Genomic DNA, 22,546 nt, shown 5'->3' with positions numbered 1-22,546 from the left:
CATAACCACGCCAACACTGTAAAACAAAGTCCTCACTTGAAATCTATGAGAGGAGTGAGACAGACAATGTACTCTCTTTGTGATAGTTCCCCAAACATTTTGAGAACCTGGACGAAAATCAAATCCCTTACCATTCAATACCCAGACAAGCAATCTGGAAAATACATATAACAAGATCCTCACTAGAAAACTTAAGGAGGAGTTATTCGGACAAAAGGTGAGCATATAATAATTGCGAACAAAATGAGGTAACTAGAAATCTTATCATCAATTACCAGTAAACCAGAAAGGGCAGATATTGTATGAAAGCTTCCTTGTATAATGCAAAACAATAAGTCCGAAGGGAATACAAGAGACTTCCGAGAAAAATTAGTCTACAACGGCAAGGATGCGTATGTCAAATGTATAGGTTAGAATCCTTATATCATGCAGAATTTGTTTACACCATGATAACATAAATGATTTCAGGGTTACGATAAGGCCAAGGTGGCAGGGGACAGTTTCTTTGGTTTTGAAACATGTGGATAGGGGGTATACACCAAAGTCAGATTATGACAGACTAATGAAAAGTCATATTTCCCTTTAATGTCAATACTTGTATTTCATATTAGTGTAGTTAATAAATTATGACCTTAAATTACATGTAATCTATAAATACTGGTGCTGGTGCACAAAACAAGCTCTGAGGAGGTTCCCCTTTTTTGCTTTGATTTTCCCTCATTTGGGCTAATCCGCACCACCCCCACACCATCACAGTACCAAACATGGGGATTTAGACACTGTGCACAACCAAGAACCCTATCTACCCTTCTAAAAAATCTACCTCTCATATGGGGCCATCCACCTTCCCTCACAGCTACAGACCTTTTGCTAGACCCTGCATGTTTACACCGGAATTTCTTCAGCAACTGACCACGTGTCTTAGTTTCGTATTTGCACCCATCTATATGCTAGGAATCATGGTGACACCTACATGTTGTATATCAACATTTTTATTAAGCACTCAGCTACATTTGACATGCATCTTAAAATTATTGTATACATTTTTACACATGTAATATCACTTCAAATATGGGGTATTTCCATTTTTTGAAAACGTTGACGGGGCCTATAGTGCGAAACTGTCCACTGCTACCCAGAAGAGGGATTGAAAGTTTTACATAGGATAATAGAAAGGATTCTTTTGAAAAATATTTCCAGGAACAAAAGGCTGCAGTTAGTCAAATTAATAGGCAAATATTGTCATATACATTTCTAGTGTGATCTCAAATATGTTTATACCGTGTCTTCGGGATTCCGGTTTATGCCGGAAAAAGACTTTAAAGCTGTAAATAAGATGAGTTTTAAAAACAGAAATCTTCTCAAAAACCAGAGGGTGAAGTAAATGTCAAACTGATATGTGTCTAATCGATATGCAAGCATCCTCTCGTAGTGTAAACCTATTCGTGTCGTATATAGCTATTTTTAAAAACCAAATTTATAACATATCTTTTTAAACTTGCAATTACATTGTAATTGGGTATTTATACACACAGTTATTTTTAAAAAAATTGCCACCTTAGTTTTCGTATTATTTTATTTTATGCCTTTTTCTATGTATTTATTGTTGTTTGTTTTAGTTTGTTTTTATTGTTTTACATGTAAAGCGCTTTAGGTTGATTGACTTGATTAGATAAAGAGCTATACAAATGTAGGATAATAATAATGATAATAAATGATAATAATAATGATAATAAATGATAATAATAATGATAATAAATGTACATCGTTCACACCATGATCTCTGAATTGTAGATGGGGAAATGACAGAGGTTAAACGTTTTATATATATATGGAGTGCACAAACATAAATTTACTAAACGGGTGTTTGGGATTGAATTTTTGTATGGCATTTCGGAGCATAATTGACAACATTATGGCGTACTCGATACCTGGATTCAATGAATAATTTTGTAAACCGGAAAATTCTCAGAAAAATCGTTGTCTCAAGAACCACAGGGTTTCTGACTAAGTCTACGATCAAGTTTGTTCACATCAAGACTTCCGAGGCCACAAGACAGGGTCGAATTGAGATTCACTGTTTGACATAAGAAAGTGTAGTACTTTGGGTGAATGATGGCTAATGTACCTTTTGTTTCTATAAAACTGACCTGCAGTATGATTCTACCAATTCTTGATCTCATGCTTGTGTAAACGATTCAACAGAATGTGTGTTTTTTTAATTTTAGATCGTGAATTTCCTGAATGACTTGTACACATGTTTCGACAATATCATTGAAAACTATGATGTCTATAAGGTTTGTACATTTTCAACTATTAGTAAAGTAGTAGTCTTCACAGGATACACCTGGCATTTTCTATAATTTTTCCCCAAATTTAGGTGTGATTTTTAGCATTGCCCTTGCACGTCCGAGATAACGTGTCAACAAAATGCATTTATGTTTTTTTTTTATATACGAAGGATGGATAATGAGAGGTGAAGGTAACGAACATGTATTGGAGATAATCAGATATTTACATTCTATGTAAAAGCGGTATATCGAAATCTATTATGGTTTTCATTTAGAATATTTTGTAGAATCCTTTAGGATACGTCACTTATTTTGCATGATTTTGATAAGCCAGACTGCAACTTGAAGTCACAGGTATAATGTTTACTGACATCCGGTGAAATAGGAATGCCTTTAGCTGCTGCTGATGTTTTGATTGAAGGTAGAAACAATTGGTGACGCATACATGGTGGTTAGCGGACTTCCTGTCCAAAACGGTTTACGCCATGCTAGTGAAATAGCAACGATGGCCTTAGACCTCCTTAGTAGCGTGACAACGTTTCAGATTCGGCATCGTCCGGATCTACAGATTCAGCTTAGAATAGGAATACATAGTGGTAAGGTCAGACTGGTTTAAACAGGTTCTTTCTGTTTTTGGTTTTACAATACCCTTTCAAGTGTTTAATCCTAACAGCTTTACTTGCTAAATGGTCATCCTTTAATGCATAAAGATATATATTCGAACTGTATTTAGGAAGTCATATATAGCGATGAATCCTTAGCATTACTGTAATACAACATTAAACATTCAGCCATAACAAAGCAAGATATTCCAAGTCTCATGATTGTACCACTATTTTGAAAGTTCCCTAGCTGCAGATCTGAAGCCCTCTGGGAAAAAATTGGGACAAATGATAGAGCTACGGATTCACAATTACAGAAAACCTTTGATTTACGACGCAGTTTGTTTTTATTCGTATTGACTGGCTACCTAACATATCTCAACAAGCAAAATTATTTGACGCTACGCGTTTTCGGTTCGCATTGAGTTTAATTAATGAAAGGTGAAGCTTATGAATGGTGATCAATCTCATAACTATTAAAATAAATATAAAGCTGAAATCATCCCGTTTGTCATAGGCTTGAGTTGTTGGATTGTCGTTAATATCTATTTCCAATAAAATATCTAGGTATAAGCCAGAGCTGGATGACTCTGTGGTGTCTTTTATTTGAAGGTATGTTTAAACAAAAGCCTTGATGTGTCCTTCAACGCGAATATTGCTACATAAATATGGGAAGTTGACGATGGACAAGCTAAAATTATCCCGTTTATCATAACGTTGAGTTGTTAGTTTGCCGTGGATATCTATTTTCAATAAAATGTTTAAGTATGAAGCAGAACTGGACGACTCTGTGGTGTTTTAGCTCACCTGAACCGAAGGTTCAAGTGACCTTTCTGATCGCTTTTTGTCCGTCGTCTTTCTGTCTGTCTGTCTGTCCGTCTGTTTGTCTGTCTGTCCGTCTGTCTGTTAAACTTTTCACATTTTCGACTTCTTCTCCAGAACCACTGGGCCAATTTCAACCAAACATGGCCAAAAGCATCCTTGGGTGAAGGGCTTTCAAGTTTGTTCAAATGAAGGGCCATGTCCCTTTCAAAGGGGAGATAATCACAAAAATGCAAAAATAGGGTGGGGTCATTTAAAAATCTTCTTCTCAAGAACCACTGGGCCAGAAGAGCTGATTTTTACATGAAAGCTTTCTGACATATTGCAGATTCAAGTTTGTGCAAATCATGGCCCCCGGTGGTAGGATGGGGCCACAAGGGGGGATCAAAGTTTTACATACAAATATATAGGGAAAAACTTTTAAAATCTTCTTCTCAAGAACCACTCAGCCAGAAAAGCTGAGATTTACATGAAAGCTTCCTGACATAATGCAGATTCAAGTTTGTTCAAATCATGGGCCCAGGGGGTTGGATGGGGCCACAATAGGGGATCAAAGTTTTACATACAAATATATAGGAAAAATCTTTTAAAATCTTCTTCTCAAGAACCACTGAGCTAGAAAAGCTGATTTTTACATGAAAACTTTCTGACATAGTGCAGATTCAAGTTTGTTCAAATCATGGCCCCCGGGGATAGGATGGGGCCACAAGGGGGGATCAAAGTTTTACATACAAATATATAGGGAAAAACTTTTAAAAAAATCTTCTTCTCAAGAACCACTAAGCCAGAAAAGCAGAGATTTACATGAAAGCTTCCTGACATAATGCAGATTCACGTTTGTTCAAATCATGGGCTCCCGGGGTTGGATGGGGCCACAATAGGGGATCAAAGTTTTACATACAAATATATAGGAAAAATCTTCTCAAGAACTACTGAGCCAGAAAAGCTGATTTTTACATGAAAACTTTCTGACATAGTACAGATTCAAGTTTGTTCAAATCATGGCCCCCGGGGGTAGGATGGGGCCACAAGGGGGGATCAAAGTTTTACATACAAATATATAGTTAAAATCTTTTTCTCAATAACCACTGACTCAGAAAAGCTGATATTTACAAGAAAACTTTCTGACATAGTGCAGATTCAAGTTTGTTCAAATCATGGCCCCCGGGGGAAGGATGGGGCCACAAATGGGGGGGGGGGGGTAAAAGTTTTACATACAGATATAGGAAAAAGCTTTAAAAATCTTCTTCTCAAGAACCATTGGGCCAAAGAAGTTGACATTTACATGAAAGCTTTCTGACATAGTGTAGATTCAAGTTTGCAAAGGGTAGTTTGGGCCATAATAGGGACTAAGGTTTTACATGCAAATATATATGGAAAGTCTTCAGATATGGGCCAAGGTGACTTAGGTGATCGATGTGGCTCATGGGCCTCATGTTTATTTTGAGTTCACAGACTATTGGAAGATCTGATCATCAAAGACTACGAAGATATTGTCAATCAGGAACTCACGCATATTCAATTTCAACTTCGGAGTACTTGTTCATATATATGGTGTTTATATCTCTCAACTGATTCAATACACAAGAGCTTGCTCTGCGTATGGTCAGTATTAGATTGAGACAGGCTTCTGACCAAACAAGTTGATGGTGCAGAGGTTTAAACAGTCTCGTTTAAAGTCAGCATTTCCCAACTTTTGTGGTCGTTATAACAATCTAGTTTGTCAATACAACCTATCATTGGGTCAAATTTGTCTGACATGTTTCATATCGATTGTTAGGCCGTTCTTGACGCTTTGATTTTTAGTACGGATGACTCCGTTTACCTGATCAGGATATAGGGCTAATTGCGGGTGTGACCGGTCAACAGGGGATGCTTATCCCACCTCTGGTATATCCAGCGACCCATGTTTGTTTTTGTTTTGTTTTGCTAAAAGGAGTTATGAGATTGATCACGGTTCGTTATCTTCACCTTTCATTCAGAGTTTGTGAAAACTTGCATGACTGCTGAAGACGTGTCTGGGATACATTTAGAAAACGGTAGAGCTGATTGTTATGTTTTTTGTTGTGACGAGGATGGACGAATTAAGCGATATAAGACCTTAACCGTGCGAGGATTTTTTTTTTTTTTAAAGAGGATAGATATGTAGCTCTCAATCTGCTCCAATATTTTTCCAGATAGCTACAAATCTGCAGCTAACCTATACTGCAACACGCATTATTTGTGTATTACAGGCCCGGTGTGTGCAGGAGTGGTAGGACTAAAGATGCCACGGTATTGTTTATTTGGAGACACTGTTAACCACGCCTCTAGAATGGAGTCCTCGGGATTAGGTGAGATCGACATTTTACTCCAAGTATTCTTAATACATTTTTAGCCTTAATTGTTTTTCCATTGAAATCTTTGAATCCATGCTCTATCTCAACGATAAAACAAAAGAGTGATGATATCATTAAAAACAAAACCTCTGGATCAGTTAAAATCTTTGAATTCAAGCTCTCCGTATCCACGTGAGCCAACCATGCCACGCAATTTTGGAAAAGATAGGGGGATTCCATCTGACTTACCGTGGCCAGGTTGCAATGAAGGTAATGGTGTTTTTTTTCCATTTGTGTTGCTGTGAAATTAATATCAGGGAACACAGTTTGTCTCAGTTTATGGTAGATTAAGCAGTACTCTTAGAATCAAGTTTCCCCCCATATTCTGCACGGGTATCCTTAGCCACAGTTATATAAGAAAATGAATTGCTTTAATTCCACCCCAACACTACCCGATGTTTACGGACATGGGATACCAAGCAATGCTATATAATTTTGTAACACTATTTGTAAATGCTCTAATATTGCTAAAATTCCATATTGGCCACAAAGTTTCTTATAAAACCACCATACATTTTATTTTTCATTATTCACAAATTGTACTTCCATGTAAAAGTATTACTCAAATATTTACATCCTTCACAAACGCCTTTTAATGGTGTATTTCGATTTACATTGTTGTTTGATCAAATAATAAAGGACAATCCTGCTTCATTTGGTGCATCGACAATCTTGTGAATATTATTACCTAAATGTGTATTTGAATGGAGCATGAAGGTGAATTAGGGGCGCTATGTGAAATGCACGATTCTCTTCACTCTTATCATGTGAATTATCTTTAAATGGCTCTGGTAGAATTACAACAATGGCCTCTTCACCGCCATTGACGGAAAAAGTGAAGACAACGAACAGTGATCAGTACAAATCCCCTGTCGACCGGCCACACCCGCCGTAGTTGATTAGGTAAACAGGGTAATCCGTAGTCAATATCAGTGTGTAAAGATCGACATAACAATTGTTAAAAGACATGTCAGACAGCATTTTACCCAATAACAAGTTGTTTTGGTAAATTCGATCGTTATAATGACCATAAAATTTGCAAAATGCTGACTTTAAACGAGACTGTTGAAATACGGGAAATAACCACCTTGCTTTCAAATGGTTTTTCTTTCAAAAATAAATTGTCTGCTTACATTTTTATATTATAATTGTGCTCATGGCGGGTGTGACCGGTCGGCAGGGGATGATTACTCCAATTTGGCACCTGATCCCACCTCTGGTGTGTCCAGGGGTCCGTGCTTACCCTATTCCTCATTTTGCATTTTTTATAGTAGTAAGGAGATTGATAACCGTTTGATATCTTTACACTTCCATATGTAAAACTTATACGTAGCAATTTTGATGCACCAGATGCGCATTTCGACAAATAATATCTCTTCAGTGATGCTCAACCGAAATGTTTGAAATCTGAAATAACTATGAAGTTTTAGAGCTAAATGTAGCCAAAAACAGCGTGCCAAAAAGTGGAGCCAACTTCGTCCAAGGATAAGAGCTATGCATGAGGGAGATAATCCTTAATTTTGAAATGAATTTCTAAATTTTATAACAGCAATTAAATATACATCCGTATTTTCAAGCTAGTAACGAAGTACTTAGCTACTGGGCTTTAGAGACCCTCGGGGACTAACAGTCCACCAGCAGAGGCCTCGACCCAGGGGTCATAATGTAAAACTTATACGGTACCAATTTTGATGCACCAGATGCGCATTTCGACAAATAATATCTCTTCAGTGATACTCAACCGAAATGTTTGAAATCTGAAATAACTATGAAGTTTTAGAGCTAAATATAGCCAAAAACAGCGTGCCAAAAAAGTGGAGCCAAATTCGTCCAAGTATATATATCAAATTCTTTTCCCCTTCAAATGCGATAACGTGGTTATTGATTATTTCTTTTCCAGGGTATAGGGACGGTACCCACGTATTTTCTGACGGGAAGAGACGGGTTTGATGTACATCTGCCTTCTTTGGAGATAGCGGCAGCATTAGAGGACCACGAATTTAAATAGCTAACTATTTTGCTCTGATCAACCGTATTCAGAAATGGAGAGCAACGAATTTGATATCCATGCCAAAATCCAGCTTCGTGTAAACGAAAAGGTGTAAACGTCCACTATAGCTGTGTGTGTCTACTCTGGTTATATGAACTCTTACAGAATTCCAGGGAAGAACACTTTCAAAAATTGTTTCCGTGTTATGTAACTGTTAGATGCCCATTCAAGATTGCATTAAAGGTACTCAATAAATCTGGAATGCATGATGGGACAGTGGTTGATATTGCTGTAAAATTGTAGAGGACTTATCTTAACTATTTCTACATTCTGGACTTTATGTTGATGTATTCAGTTATTTATTTTTAAATTATTCCTTCATTGTTATTATCATTTTGTTCAATAAACACAAAGTGTATGCCTTTTTACTGCTGTGACTGTAATTATTATAATTCTGTATTTACAATGTGCAATATCACATCACTGTAAATGTGTGATTTCATTTATAATAACATGCCTAACAAAAAAATGTCACAGTTCCTTAAAGAGTTTATTAAATTTCATCAAAGTTTTAAAGTGTTCAATATCGTTAACGAGAAGTCATAGGTCATTTAAATATTTTTCTCGGGGGCACATGTCGTTGTTATTTACACAGATCACCAACTAAAGTCCCCTTTATATATTACAGTATGTCGGATATTTTTATAAACATTTTAAGTATATTAAGTTAATTGATGATAAGATTGAGTTGACCAGAAACTTGACATGGTTAAGTAAACACGTGAACTGTATTGGAGGTGTGGTTTTTCAGTTCCAATTGTCTTTCAAAGTATGCAGTGGGGAAAATGCCAGGAACGTGTGAGGCGGCTGTTTAGAAATATAGAGGTTTAAACCTCAGTCGTTCACAGAAAAAGTACACTGTAAATGGAATGGTTTTTGTATGTAGGTCTCTGGTCTATCATCCATGTCCAATGTTTACCAATAAATGTTCTGTAATGTCATTATCATATAACTAAACATATTCTAGTGGTTTAAATTGATACAATGAAAGGCGAAAATAACGAACAGTGATCAATCTCACAACTCCTATAAGCAATATAAGATAGAGAGATGGGCAAACACGGACCCCTGTATACACCAGAGGTGGGATTTATTCATGTCCTCGTCAGGGTTATAAATTAAAGTAGTATTAGCCATGATGTAAAAGTGTGTAATATTACAATTACGAACACTTTCAGTGTTATATTGCTATCTTCAATGATTTTGCCTTCGACTTGTTTACAATTTGTAATGATAACCATTTTGTCATGAATGATATGCAATTGTAAATAGTGCGCGTATGAATCTTGATGAATATAGTACATCTATTTCAACGGCTGGTAATTCCGATAGTAATGAAACCAGAATGTAAATATTAGTCGAAAATACATGAGGATATGAACCCAAACGCTTCACATCGTCCTACTTTATGAAGGGCATTATCGATTCGTGAAAAGTATTTTGTTTATTAAGATTCATATGCGCATTGTTCACAACCGCTTCACCTTCGTTGTTGCCAGACCCACAAATGGTGTGAATTAATGGAAATATTCGGAAATAGCATATCATTGAGATTTATTTAGTGCCAACAATTCTTTAAAACTGTTTCGCATCTTATCCCCCTGTTGGCGTTGTCAATCCTGTTCAACAAATTGATTTTCTTGAAATAAACAAGATGTGTTTGTGAAACACTGATGCCCATAAAGATCAAACTTCAAGGACATAGTCATCAAGTTTTATACGAAGTTTTGTCACAAGAAATACAAGTTTGAAACATAAACGCCCTAGCACTGCCGTTCAAATGTTATGACCAGGGTTAAAGTTTTTCAAAGGAAGGTCAAACTCCAAGGTAAAAGTTACAAGAATAGAAATTTTGGAACATTCTCTACTAAAAGGCTTTATCACAAGGAAATTACATGTAGTTGTGAAACATGAAAGTCCTATTACTATCCATTCAAAATAATGGCCAAGTTTTTGCGGAAAATTTACAGACAAGCAAACAGATGGACACATTCAACACTATATGCTCATGCCCCCCCCCCCCCCCCCCCCCAGAATTTCCGATTACAAGGGCATAATAAAAGAGAAGCCTGACAATGCACCAGTCATTAGCTAAAAAGTTCAGTATAACCTGTGAATTGTACACGGACTTTTTCACCATGACTCCCAGTAAAATGTGCATATGATATAACAAGCAATCTTCTGTAATTCTTAAAATACACATACAATGACTTTTAGCGATGAAACGCTATACACTTTACTGTTCCTTTAAACTGAATGTTCTTATTAAGCAAATTATGTATTACTTTATAACGTAATATGTTTTTTGCAAATGAATGAAAATTTGGACATTGTTTAGATGAAAAGTAAATATCACGAACAGTGATCCATTTCATAGCTCCTATAAGGACTACAAAATAAGTTGGGTAAACACGGATCCCTGGATATACTGGAGGTGGGATCAGGTACCTTAGGGTATTAAACATCCCCTGCCGACCGGTCACACTCGCCCTATGTCTTGAGTGGGTAAACGGAGTTATTCGTAGTCAAAATCAGTGTGCCAGTAACGGCCCAACAATTGGTATGAAACACATTAGAAAGCATTACACCCAATGATAGGTTGTATTGACAAACTAGATCATTATAATGACCACAGACATTACGAAATGTTGACTTTAAACGAGACTGTTGAAACCCGTGTAACATCAACTTGTTTGTCAGCAGCCTGACTCAAATTAAAAACTGATCATGCGCAGAACAAGCCCTTGCGTATCGAATCAGTTGATAGATATAAACACCATATACAGGTACCTACAATAATGATATGATATATGATATATACAATCAGTGACACGACTGTTGCTTCGTGTAGGAGTAGAAGTAGAAACAGTACTAGTCTTTTGATACATGCAGAGAGAAAGAGAGAGAAATGATGTATCATCTATCATTTCTGTAGAAGCATTCAATGTTGATATCGATAATCACCAATTCGATCCAACCCGTAGTTACTTCTGAAGAAGATACTTCTGATTGAATTCATACATAACACGTTAGCAGTAATTTTATGAATTTTGCCTGTTCACTTTACTTTAAAGGTTTTCTGCAGTGCATATGATTTTAAGGTCATTTATTCCCAGAAATATGGAACACTGCTGTGATTTATCAACGATGGTAGAATTAGATCATAGAAACCTTCTAATAGAAACATTCACGTTTCAGCAATGCAATGTTACTCATATCTTATATATTGTATTTCAACCTGTTCTCATTGGTAAACATTCTAATGATTGTATAAATGCACGTGAGTTTCACAAGATTATTTAAGAGTACTACTTATGTTAAACTTCAATATTTAAACATTTTGGACAGGATGTATAAGTGCTATTAACATTTCATAAGTACAAGTAGCAGCTGCTCATCAAATACAACTGATGATGAATCAATAGTAATAAATCACAGAGAGTAAACATTTTAAATTATAAAAGATTTTCCAGAGAAACCTATTTCATTTTCCAGCAATCCAGCAACAAATGTTCTTCAGAATGCGTATCACAAGTTTTACCGTTTTCTCCTGCATCACGTATGTCCTGGTTTTTAAAACTGGTATGTAAATCTCGTTTCTATTTGATGATAATGATAGTGTGATATTGAGATTGTTTGATTATAGTATGTTGTCTTTATAATTACACAGCTTAATGAAAGGTGGTGTTTCCCTATTGTTGACTTATACAGTTATTGACTTCAAGTTGGTTAAATCTCGGACAACCACAGAATGGATCTGTTTCTCTGGATCAACGTAAACTATCGTTTTTTGAGTACCCCGTTTGTATGCGTTTTCTTATACACACCTTCCGTTTGTCAGGACAGTTTTACAATCACGAAAACCACTAAAATTGAGGTAATCAACAAATACATCGACGGGCAACGAGAGTAATTCCACCCCTCCAGAATGATAGGTTCAATCTTATATTTGATTGTTGATTCTTCAAATAATATATCATAGTAACAAATAAAAATAATAAAATAAGTATGTTGCAGGATTAATAATTGTTTTTGGGAGTTGAACTATGTTCAATCTCCCTGGGTCATCACGCACTTTTCTGCGCAGTAATTTGTATTGATTTGTATAGTGGTCGTCAGCGGGGGTTCTGTGTCAGCTGATTTACTCCTAGGTAAATCAACATAAACTTTTATAAACATCCGCCATTAAATAATCCATGTAACTTTTCTGAATTAATCTAATTTTGATAATTGACATGTAATTAAATGCAATGATATTGTATTTAAATCAATTTGAATACAAGATTTCGATCAAATTGATACTGATATACATAGAAAAATAAAAGATAAGGTTGAAAATTCTCGTTTGTAGCGCAGCGTCACCTATAAACATTGATAGGGAAACGAACGACAACTGCACACAAGACCTATTGACAACGTGGCGAAACCTCAGAAAATTTACAAGAAATAACTCTACAACATTGTGTATGTGTATACATTTGGTGTTTTTTTTAATGTGATATAAAAAATGCTTGATGTTACATGCATATTGAATTAAAACACGTCATTCCCAGTCAACAACTTTCGATTGGGATCGGAATACGAAATAAAATTTCTTATATCCGGTTGCGAAGTGAAACTGCTTCAAGTTATTGAATTACGTAGTAATTGCACGTTACGCATTAGAGAACTGTTCCTTTTAATAAAGAAAGTCACAAAATATAATGAGTGTATCTTATTCATTACTGTTACCGAGCTTTCGTCGTCGAAAATCTCGAAATGGCGTGTTTCGCTGCGCTTGATGACGGTAAGGTCCACATTTTCTACGTGAGTAGTGTGATATTTGTTTATGAATTTTTTGTGCATACATGGTATGTCTCGGCTAGGAATAATGGAAACTTTCTCACCTATGTATGTAAAGACATATTAATCTCTATTTTTAAAAATGTAGAACACTTTTATCAAATGACAATGTTTGAAAACGCTTAGAGCCCCGATGTCAGAATTTCCTTTTCCAACACATCAATATGTCAAATTCATTATCCTTTTTTAATAGTATGTACCATATTTTGTACCAGTTATCCATTTTGAATCCCCTATTACAATGGGATTTTGCTGCACTCTGTAATGTTTGAGTGGATGTCATGAGTGTGTGTCAAACAGAAATTTTAAGAGCATGGGATAAGGTGCTGCCATGTATGACTTCACTATCAAAGTTTAACCCAGTTGCCACAATGTTGAATTTATGCTGCAAAAAGGATTGGAAATTGCTCTGGTCAAAACACATTGTTTATTTGTCTACAGATGAAAGAGACATGAGGATTCTCCCTCACCAACTGAAAAAAAATAGTTATGGATCTTGTACATGCATAGTTTATTAATCACTATAGATTTCCAGCATCACAAGTCTGATTCCACTATATGCTTCCCATACTGTCAGGTTCATTCACCCCCTGTTTGAGCCACAGTATAATATCCCAAAATACACTGGCAATAAATAACATTATTTGACTAGTGTTTCATTTTTAGCGGAGTTGCGATGAAGTCGAACTCGGCTTATGATCTCATGAAGTCCCTTTGGGCGGGCAGGCGGGCACGCATCAACATTTCATTTCCACACCATAGCTCTTGAGCAAATTAAAGGATCTCATTCAAACTTAGATGGATTGTCACCCTCAGTAAGATGAGGAAGCCTATCGATTCTGGGGTCACTAGGTCAAAGGTCAAGGTCACAGTGGCTATAAATAGACTGAAATTTGGAGAAAATTTTGTTTTCCGCACCACAGCTCTTGAACGAATCATACAATCTCAATCAAGCTTAGATGGAGTGTCACCCTCAGTAAGACCAGGAAGCCTATCGATTCTGGGGTCACTAGGTCAAAGGTCAAGTTCACTTGCTACAAATAGACTGAAATTTGGAGAAAATTTTGTTTTCCACACCATAGCTCTTGAACGAATTATAGGATCTCAATCAAACTTAGATCGATTATGTAAGACAAGAAGCCTATCGATACCGGGGTCACAAGGTCAAAGGTCAAAGTCACAGTGGCTATAAATAGACTGAAATTTGGAGAAAATTTTGTTTTCTGCACTATAATTTTTTAACAAATTATAGGATCTCAATTAAACTTAGATGGATTATCGCCCTTGATGAGACAGAGAAGCCTATTGATTTTGGTCAAGGGTTAATGGTCAAGGTCACAAAGGATTTATGTACGCAAAATTTTGCTCCCTGCTTGATAATTCTTGCAAACTTTTCTGCCGGTTCCCTCTATGCCCATTCCTTGCGCAACTCGGCTTGTGCATTTCCGATGCCGGACAATTTTTAATTTTTTTGCATTTCATATATTTTGAGTTATTATACAATTATTTACCATTCCATTGATCCTCTACAGGACTGTAGTATACTCAGGTGACAGTTTAGCATATTGGACTACCTTTTCAAGTGATGAATCCTTAGAATTAGCTACAACTAGGATTAAACTTGAATGTATATATACAGGGGAAAAAAACTTCTTCATAACTGCAAGGCATTGATAACCATATTGATTTGAATGTTTGGGCCATAATATGTGGTCACATTTTTCATGAGAATATAAAGGGGTGAAATTCTAGAAAACAACAACACGACTTCAGTTACTCGAGGAACGTTGTGGCCCATGGGTCTTCCATTATCCATGTTTGCTGTTGTAACGCTTTGAAAAACAACAACAGTTGATTTGTATCTAAAATCATGATAATATTCAGTCATTTATCCCCCTCCCCTTCCAGTGCTATATGTTCTAACTGAATTTCCACAATGTTCAACTCCCACGAGTACTTTAAGTACTTTGATTATCAATTAGCACTCATATACCTGTATCAAAGTCAGAAAATTGCAATTTTCCATCAACAGCATTATCTAACTTTCACAAAAAACTGGTTGAAACGATATAATAGTATTCATAACACAATTTCAAGACACTGTTTCTTTAAAAAAAATATACAAAATGTTCCTTTAAGGAAATCTATCTCAAAATGTACTTGATAAATAATTAAACGAAAACAGAGTTATTGCCCTTCGATTCAATATTTTGAAATTTATGATTGATTATTCATATATAACTTAGACTTTTGAAATATGTTATGGTTAACAAGATTTTTTTTACAACAACTATTGAAAAAGACTCCAACAAAATTTATGCTCCTGTCATGCATAAATCTTGTTATATCATTGACTTTGCGAAATCTTATGACGTCACAGGAGGGTGGAACTACGTTAATACATGTAAACAGACAATATGTCTTGAAATAGAGACTTTTGGTACTTAAATCAGATAAAGGTTTACACAGGAAATGGTTTCTAAATTATAGAATAGCCCCACGTCATATAACTTTTGTATCGATCCTGACCTACCCATGTTGAAAACCCAATATGTCATCCTTGTCATCTCTAACAATAACCTGATATATCCAATTTTGGTAGGTCATGATTAATGCAATCAATTATATAAAACATTACATGGTGTTCCTTATGGCTTTCTATGCTACAGAGCTCTTTGAATTCTTGCCATATCTTTAAATCTTCGAATGATTGAATCATCAATTCATTTATAAAGGATTGATAGATACTCGGTACTCTTTCGCGACACTATTTTGAACGATTCGGAAAGACAACCGACTACTAATCGCTGTTGGCTAAATTTAAAAGTACCGGAAAACACCGGTATTAAGAGGGGTACCGGGCTGTTAGTTTTAAGTAAGGGACAAACTTAGTGGTAGATACATAACTTAATGAAATTGACAGGATTCGCTCAAAACCTTATAAGAGAATTCTTGAAGGACGTACAACTACGGCTCAGACGGCCCCTCAAGGGATTAGTATTAATTAACACAGATAAACATAAGATTTTTGCCACGAACATACATGTACCCCACGTTATTTTATGACAGAAATATGTTGGTTATGTCCCTAAATATTTTCCTTAAAGACCAGGTCTAACGCTATTTAACGAGAACCTTTAGAGTTTCTTAAATTTCCCTATATGATAGTCATAACGAGGCTATGACGTATGTGTAGAATCTGTCCTTAGTATATTACTATAGGAAATGTGTCGCAGTGGCTCAGGAAATAAAAAGTCCAATCGCTTTGTGACCGGAAGGTCATGGGTCCAAAGTCTGTTTGTATCTTAGTAGCTTCGAACCTAAGACTTGAAATGGGTAGGAGCTACACCAAACCCTCAACATTTAAAAAATGAAAGTTGTGAGTATTTCGGATAACCTTAAAAATCGGTGAAGTGTTGACACGACTACAAGAACTCATTAATCACACCCTATTGTGGTATCTAAATTTGTGATATTTGACCCGCAACTGGGGAGGTCTCAATATGAGGGAGAAATCCTCGAAGGGGCGTAAACCAACCACAAACAAAACAGGAAATTTTCATAAGATTTCCAACCAATCCCATCCTTGTGTTGTCAGACAAATCATTTCCATCGATAACTTCTCCAGTGGTTTTTTATCTGGTTGTTAGAAAGTTTTTCTATATTTGAAATGTTTTGTTTCTTTTGATGAGCACGTGCCACAGCCAATAAACTATTTTTTTTAGGTTTCGTTGAAAGCAAGTGTGTCTACCCATGGATAGAATTCCAAAATCATTGCTATATGTTTGGATTGGATGGAAAAACTTGGTTTGAAAGCAAAGTATGTATATATTGTTGATAGAAAATGTGGAGATAAGAGGGGAAGGGTAAAGGAGGCAGGAAATAGGGTAGGAGAGGGGAGATGTAGACCTCCTGTCTAACATCATTCAATTATCTGGAAGCGATTGTTGAAATTGATGTTATACCTAATACGATAACTGACCCTCATATAACATTGATATCAGTCTACATGATTACATAATACGCAATTTGCTCAGTATTTACATTTTTCCTTATTCAATTGAACGCAAACAATCATTTATCAAGATGATGATCTCAGAATTCAAGCATACAATGGAAAATATTTATTTTATTTTCTGTATAGGTGGAGTGCAACAAGAAAAATTCGTATCTTGCAAGAGTGGAGACACCAGCGGAAGATGACTGGATCATTCAACAGATCTTTGCTCTAAGTAAGATTGAATGCCAAATTTACATGATTTGTGGTGTTTCCACACAAAACTTGATTTCTAAGTTTAGATATTGACCACAAGCTAATAGTGTGACAAACGTACCCGTATTACGAAAGCAGAGGATATAAATACAGCTATCTGTATCACAGTCCGTATTCCCTACCTGAAATTCAAATATTTAGTATTTCAAAAACAACAAAATGTAAAGTAATCAAAGATCATATAGGAAAACCATTAAACAATATACCGTTTCAAGATAAGAGCTCTCCTGTGTAGGAGGTACATTTGGTAGAACTTTGAGTGCCTATGTGGGACAGAGTGAACCTACAGCCAGTGAGGAAGATGATAAAATGTATTAAAAGCGACTCCTCTTTAAATATCTAAATGTAGGAAATACAAACTACTATTGAAAGAAATGTTTTACTAAAGTAGAAACATCAAAACAATGTCATATTTGAAAGTAATATCCTGGACATGATACCTATAACCAACGAAATTACGTTATATAATTAGAATTTCATGTATTCAATTACACTCTGAATACTTAATATCATTTACTTATATATAGTTTGTGTATCAGTTGAATTCGGGTGATGAAACGGCGTATGAGAAACTTACTGAGTACATTCACTTATGCAGTGATGAATATTCGTGCCACTCCTGCATGTAAATAAGTTGTTTCGCGCCTTACTATGTACGAGAGTTCTTCAAAGGGAAATAACTCAAACGTATCTCGAAACCGGCGTATTACATCACTAGTATTGATAAAAACCATTAATGTGAAGGATCTTCATATCATTAAGATTAAAACCGTACCAAATACACTGTCACTTGCGCACGAGCGTGTGTGTGTGGTGCTATTCAACATGACAGCAGAAGAAAAACAATGCACTGTTGACTTTTATGTGCGTGAACAAAGATCAATTTCATAACTCATATAAGCAATACAAAAAAGAGAGTTGGGCAAACACGGACCCCTGGACACACCAGAGGTGGAAGCAGGTGCCTAGGAGGAGTAAGCATCCCATGTCGATCGGTCACACCCGCTGTGAGCCCTGTATCTTGATCAGGTAAACGGATTATCCGTCGTCAAAATCAGTGTGCCAAGAACGGTCAAACAGTCGGTATGAAACACGTCAGACAGCATTTGACCCATCGATAGGTTGTACTGACAAACTATATCGTTATAACGATAATATAATCTGCGAAATGTTGACTTTAAACGAAACTGGTGGAACTCCTGCACCATCGACTTGTTTGTCAGTAGCCTGTTTCGATTTAAAAACTGACCATACGCAGAACAAGCTCTTGCATATCGATTCAGTTGAGAGATATAAACACCACATGCAGGTGATAGTGGAATATTGCTACATAGATATGGAAACTTGATGATGGAGAAGTTGAAATCATCCCGTTTGTCATAAATTTGAGTTGCTAGTTTGCCGTTAATATCTACTTTCAATAAAATATCTAAGTATGAAACAGAAGTGGAATTCAATTACAGACTGATGTAAATCATTTAAACCTAGGTTCAATTCTTGAAAGACGGGTACATGTATATAATCAATTACACCTCTCTCCATATCACTTAACTCAATTAAACATATACCTTTAATTATTTGAAGATGGGTACAAATATTTGAATCTATATTAATTCGATGCTCTATACGAAAACCCTATTCACGGTAATAACGCAAAAAGTAATGAAGATGGCTAGTGCTGAGTAGATGTTTGTGCAATATGTCAGCGAAAAATATGGACCCTCCATGGGGATAGTTTTCAACAACAAAAATCAAAAAGTTGCAACGATTGAATAACAAACCATCTATTGACTGATTCCCTTGTAACATTTTTGTTGGACCCTTGAACTGAAATGATTCTTACGACCTCTGGCATCTTCGTGGTTCCAAGGTCCTAGAAAACACATGTTTCCCTATATATCAGCCCTACATCTTGATTAGGTAAATGGAGTAATCCGCAGTCAAAATCAGTGTGTAACGAACAATTGATAAGAAACATGTCAGACAGCATCTGACCCCATGAATATCAATACATGTATATAGGATGACCTAATGATGAACTAAATATAAATCGGATCTGAAAATAAGAAACATTTTCATTTATGCTGTTACTGGAATAAATAAAAAGAAAGAACGGATTTATTTGCAGATACGCATTGTATTTATGAAGTATACGTTAAAATTACATACGTTCTGTGTACGACTGAGTCATCAAGGAGTATTATATTTTAGAATATACTAAATACACCAGTAATAAGCTCGGGGAACATTGTGGTAAGAAGAAGAAATCTTTGACGGGGATATAGAGCGCCGTTTTGATACTTTGAATATTCTAGTCGGGTCGATTTTCATGAAGTGTGCATTGTATAATGAAATCAAAATAAACCGTTTTGATTTATTTTAGACAAAGTATGGTATTTGTGGATTGGTGGAAACACCCTGAGGAAGGTTGGTGATTGGAGATGGGAATCAACCAATGAAAAAGTTGGATATACATTCTTTTATCCATCTGAGCCCAATAGGCCAACAACTGAAAGATGTCTGTGCTATTTTAGTCATCATAGAAAAATGCTTTATTGGGGAGATCTGACATGCACTAATAAAGTTGGTTTCATATGCGAAAGAGATAACTGATATGAAATTTACCTGCCATTAGTGTGTAGAGGAAATGTAACTCATGATTAAACATAATGGAACAGTAAAAGAGCTGTGTTATTTTGAATTACGCAGCCAGATCTGAAGCAGGAGCAAGTACATTAGACCTAATGAAGGCGGTCCCCTGACTGACAAAATTAGATGTGATGTTTTATGCGATTGCCACCACTGGACTTAGATTAGTAGTACTGGTGACATTATCCTGTACTGTACATGGGCATCATCGCTAGCCACGGTTATTGAGTCCGGTAGTACTTATCTTACCTCAAACCGTGGCTGCATGATCAGCGAAACTCTCGATTTTCATGAATGTTTATTAAATGACACAATAATTTCTTTGACAAATCACAGTTACAATAACAGATTTCCTATTTTCGAATGTCTGCGCCCACAACTAAACGTTTAGTAATAATAATAATAATAATAATAGCCTTTATTTATCCAGGATAATACAAATTAGCATATAGCTAGTTTCCATTGAGGTCCTGCATGAAAACATACACACAAACATAAAATTAACATCTAAAATTAGTATCTAAACATGAATACGATATAAAAGGAAGAGGGAAAAAAATATAGCATAAGACACACCTAATAAGTGATAAAATTATTACCTAAATATGAATACATGACATAAAAGGAAAGAAGAAAACATAGCATAAGACACACGCAGTATTTTTTTTTACAAGTGATAACGGACGTATCCTTGTTTATAGAAGCAAGTAAAGTTTATAAGTATTTGTTAAATGAAATCCGCATTAACAGCAGTAGTTACGCTTGTAAATTCTGTGTTAATAAGCTTAATCGTATTCTCAAACTTGATATGGAAATTCGGGGTAAAATAAGTTTGTTCTTGACTATGCTGGCTAGGTTGTCACCACAATAGTTTATCCTGATAATGAATAACGTCAAGGGTTATGATTACATTCCTCCACACAAACTCTTGGCATTGTGTGGAAGACTGATAACATGCAGTACGGGCACTGGGAGATAATGCTATAGTATGTTCGTGATATAAAGAAAAGAACATGTTCCTGTTTACATTCATTTACAGTGCCCATTGTAGGCATGATTTAAAACTATATTGTTGTACGGAGCAAAATATATATAGCCTTCAGGAAATGTTTTCTGCATTATCTGTCCACATAATGCCACAATCTGCAGATAAAAATTAAGGTAATAGAGTTATAGAGTTTCTCGTAACCTGAGAGTGTGATAAGGAGTTTGTCAATCATCCAGCTGTGTTGTCATGAGTCTAAATAAAGACAGGGCACACAAACACATGCAGGACAAATTCTGCTCAGCAGCAAGAAAGACAATGTATTACCTCGGGTGAGCGATGACCATACATATACACAGAATAACATATCAACTTCAGAAAATTAAAATTTTCCTGAAACAGCTTTATCAAAATTTCATAAAAACTGGTTATATTGATTGATTGTTTTGATGTTTTTCGCCACACTTAATAATTTTTCAGTTATCTGGTGGCGCCCAGTTTTTATTGGTGGAAGAGAGAATCCAGATACAATGTACCTGGGAAGAGACCACCGACCTTCCGAAAGTAAACTGGGAAACTTTCTCACTTAACGGCGCGAGCAGGCTTCAAACCAAAAACTGGTTATCACAATATAATAGTATTCATAACAAGAAAAATATAGGTCGCCTTTTGCATAATGGATTTGATCTAGAAACCAATGAAAACGGAGTCATTGTCCTTGGATTCAATGTTTTGAAACATATAATTGATTTTTTTTACACCTTTCGAAAAAATCTCGAACAAAATATATGTTCCCATCATGCATGAGTCTAAATTAAATATTGACTTCGCAAATAGATCTTATGACGTTACAGGAGGGTGGAATTACTAAAATAATTGAACTGATACGTGCTACATTTCAATTGAAGAGAGTAATAATTCAATCATTGCGAACATGAATTGAATTGATGCGCACTTTAATTGAATCTTTGCTCTCTTTAAATGAGTTTTAGGGCGCATCAATTCAATTGTTGATATCAACAATTCATTTGAAGAGAGCATCAATTCAGCAGAATAATAAATGTTCTCACCAATTCAATTATTGAGTGCAATAATTCATAATTGAAGATATCATTATTCATTTGAGGAGATCTTTAACTGATTTAATACGAGCATAAAATGAATTCAAAATGTAACGATATCTTCAATATTACTTTTCCCGTGGGGATCCGGGTTAGATTAGGTCCTCAGTACCCCTTGCTTGTAGTAAAAGGCGACTAAATGGGGCTGTCCTTCGGATGATACCGCAAAATCCGAGGTCCCGTGTCACAGCAGGTGTGGCACGATAAAGATCCCTCCCAGCTCAAAGGCCATAAGCGCCGAGCATAGTCCTAAATTTTGCAGCCCTTCACCAGCATTAGTGACGTCTCCATATGAGTGAAATATTCTCGAGTGGGACGTTAAACAATATTCAATCAATCAATCAATATTACTTTGGTGTTCCATGGGTTTCAGGGTATTTTTTATTTTTTAATTATCTCCCTTTCCAACTTACATCTCAGAGATTTTTTTTTACCTGATTCCAGACTCTGTGGTGTTTTTTATTTTGCTTTCACAGACTATTGGAAGACATGATCATCAAAGACTACGAAGATATTGTCAATCAGGAACTCAC

General features: G+C 35.8%; 2 protein-coding genes across 2 annotated transcripts in view; both read left to right on the top strand.

Moving 5' to 3' along the window:
* Positions 1-8,652, top strand: part of LOC130047027 (atrial natriuretic peptide receptor 1-like) — a 66,279-nt gene extending 57,627 nt beyond the window's left edge. Inside the window, exons 18-22 of the mRNA XM_056141144.1 lie at positions 2,229-2,297; positions 2,713-2,887; positions 5,950-6,048; positions 6,212-6,303; positions 7,994-8,652. Of these exons, the coding sequence (XP_055997119.1) occupies positions 2,229-2,297; positions 2,713-2,887; positions 5,950-6,048; positions 6,212-6,303; positions 7,994-8,101 (543 nt within the window). The 3' untranslated portion in view covers positions 8,102-8,652. The remainder of the gene's footprint in view (positions 1-2,228; positions 2,298-2,712; positions 2,888-5,949; positions 6,049-6,211; positions 6,304-7,993) is intronic.
* Positions 8,653-11,637: 2,985 nt separating this feature from the next.
* LOC130047089 (perlucin-like protein) lies at positions 11,638-19,940 on the top strand. The gene is made up of 4 exons (XM_056141326.1): positions 11,638-11,725; positions 16,711-16,805; positions 17,130-17,217; positions 19,642-19,940. Exons 1-4 carry the CDS (start codon positions 11,653-11,655, stop codon positions 19,869-19,871), a joined length of 486 nt encoding a protein of 161 aa, XP_055997301.1. The 5' UTR covers positions 11,638-11,652; the 3' UTR covers positions 19,872-19,940.
* The last annotated feature ends 2,606 nt before the right edge of the window (positions 19,941-22,546 follow it).

The sequence above is a fragment of the Ostrea edulis genome, chromosome 6 (genome assembly GCF_947568905.1).
Source record: "Ostrea edulis chromosome 6, xbOstEdul1.1, whole genome shotgun sequence".
Taxonomy (NCBI): Eukaryota; Metazoa; Mollusca; class Bivalvia; order Ostreida; family Ostreidae; genus Ostrea; species Ostrea edulis.
Note: the sequence above shows the minus strand (reverse complement) of the source record. Positions and strands in the feature narration are given on the sequence as shown.

Bases quoted from the DNA above. Each gene is read 5' to 3' on its own strand.
- LOC130047089 (XM_056141326.1), top strand. From the start codon at position 11,653: ATGTTCTTCAGAATGCGTATCACAAGTTTTACCGTTTTCTCCTGCATC. The intron at 11,726-16,710 runs GTATGTAAATCT...TATTTTTTTTAG, and splicing joins TGTCCTGGTTTTTAAAACTG to GTTTCGTTGAAAGCAAGTGT. The intron at 17,218-19,641 runs GTAAGATTGAAT...GATTTATTTTAG, and splicing joins TCAACAGATCTTTGCTCTAA to ACAAAGTATGGTATTTGTGG.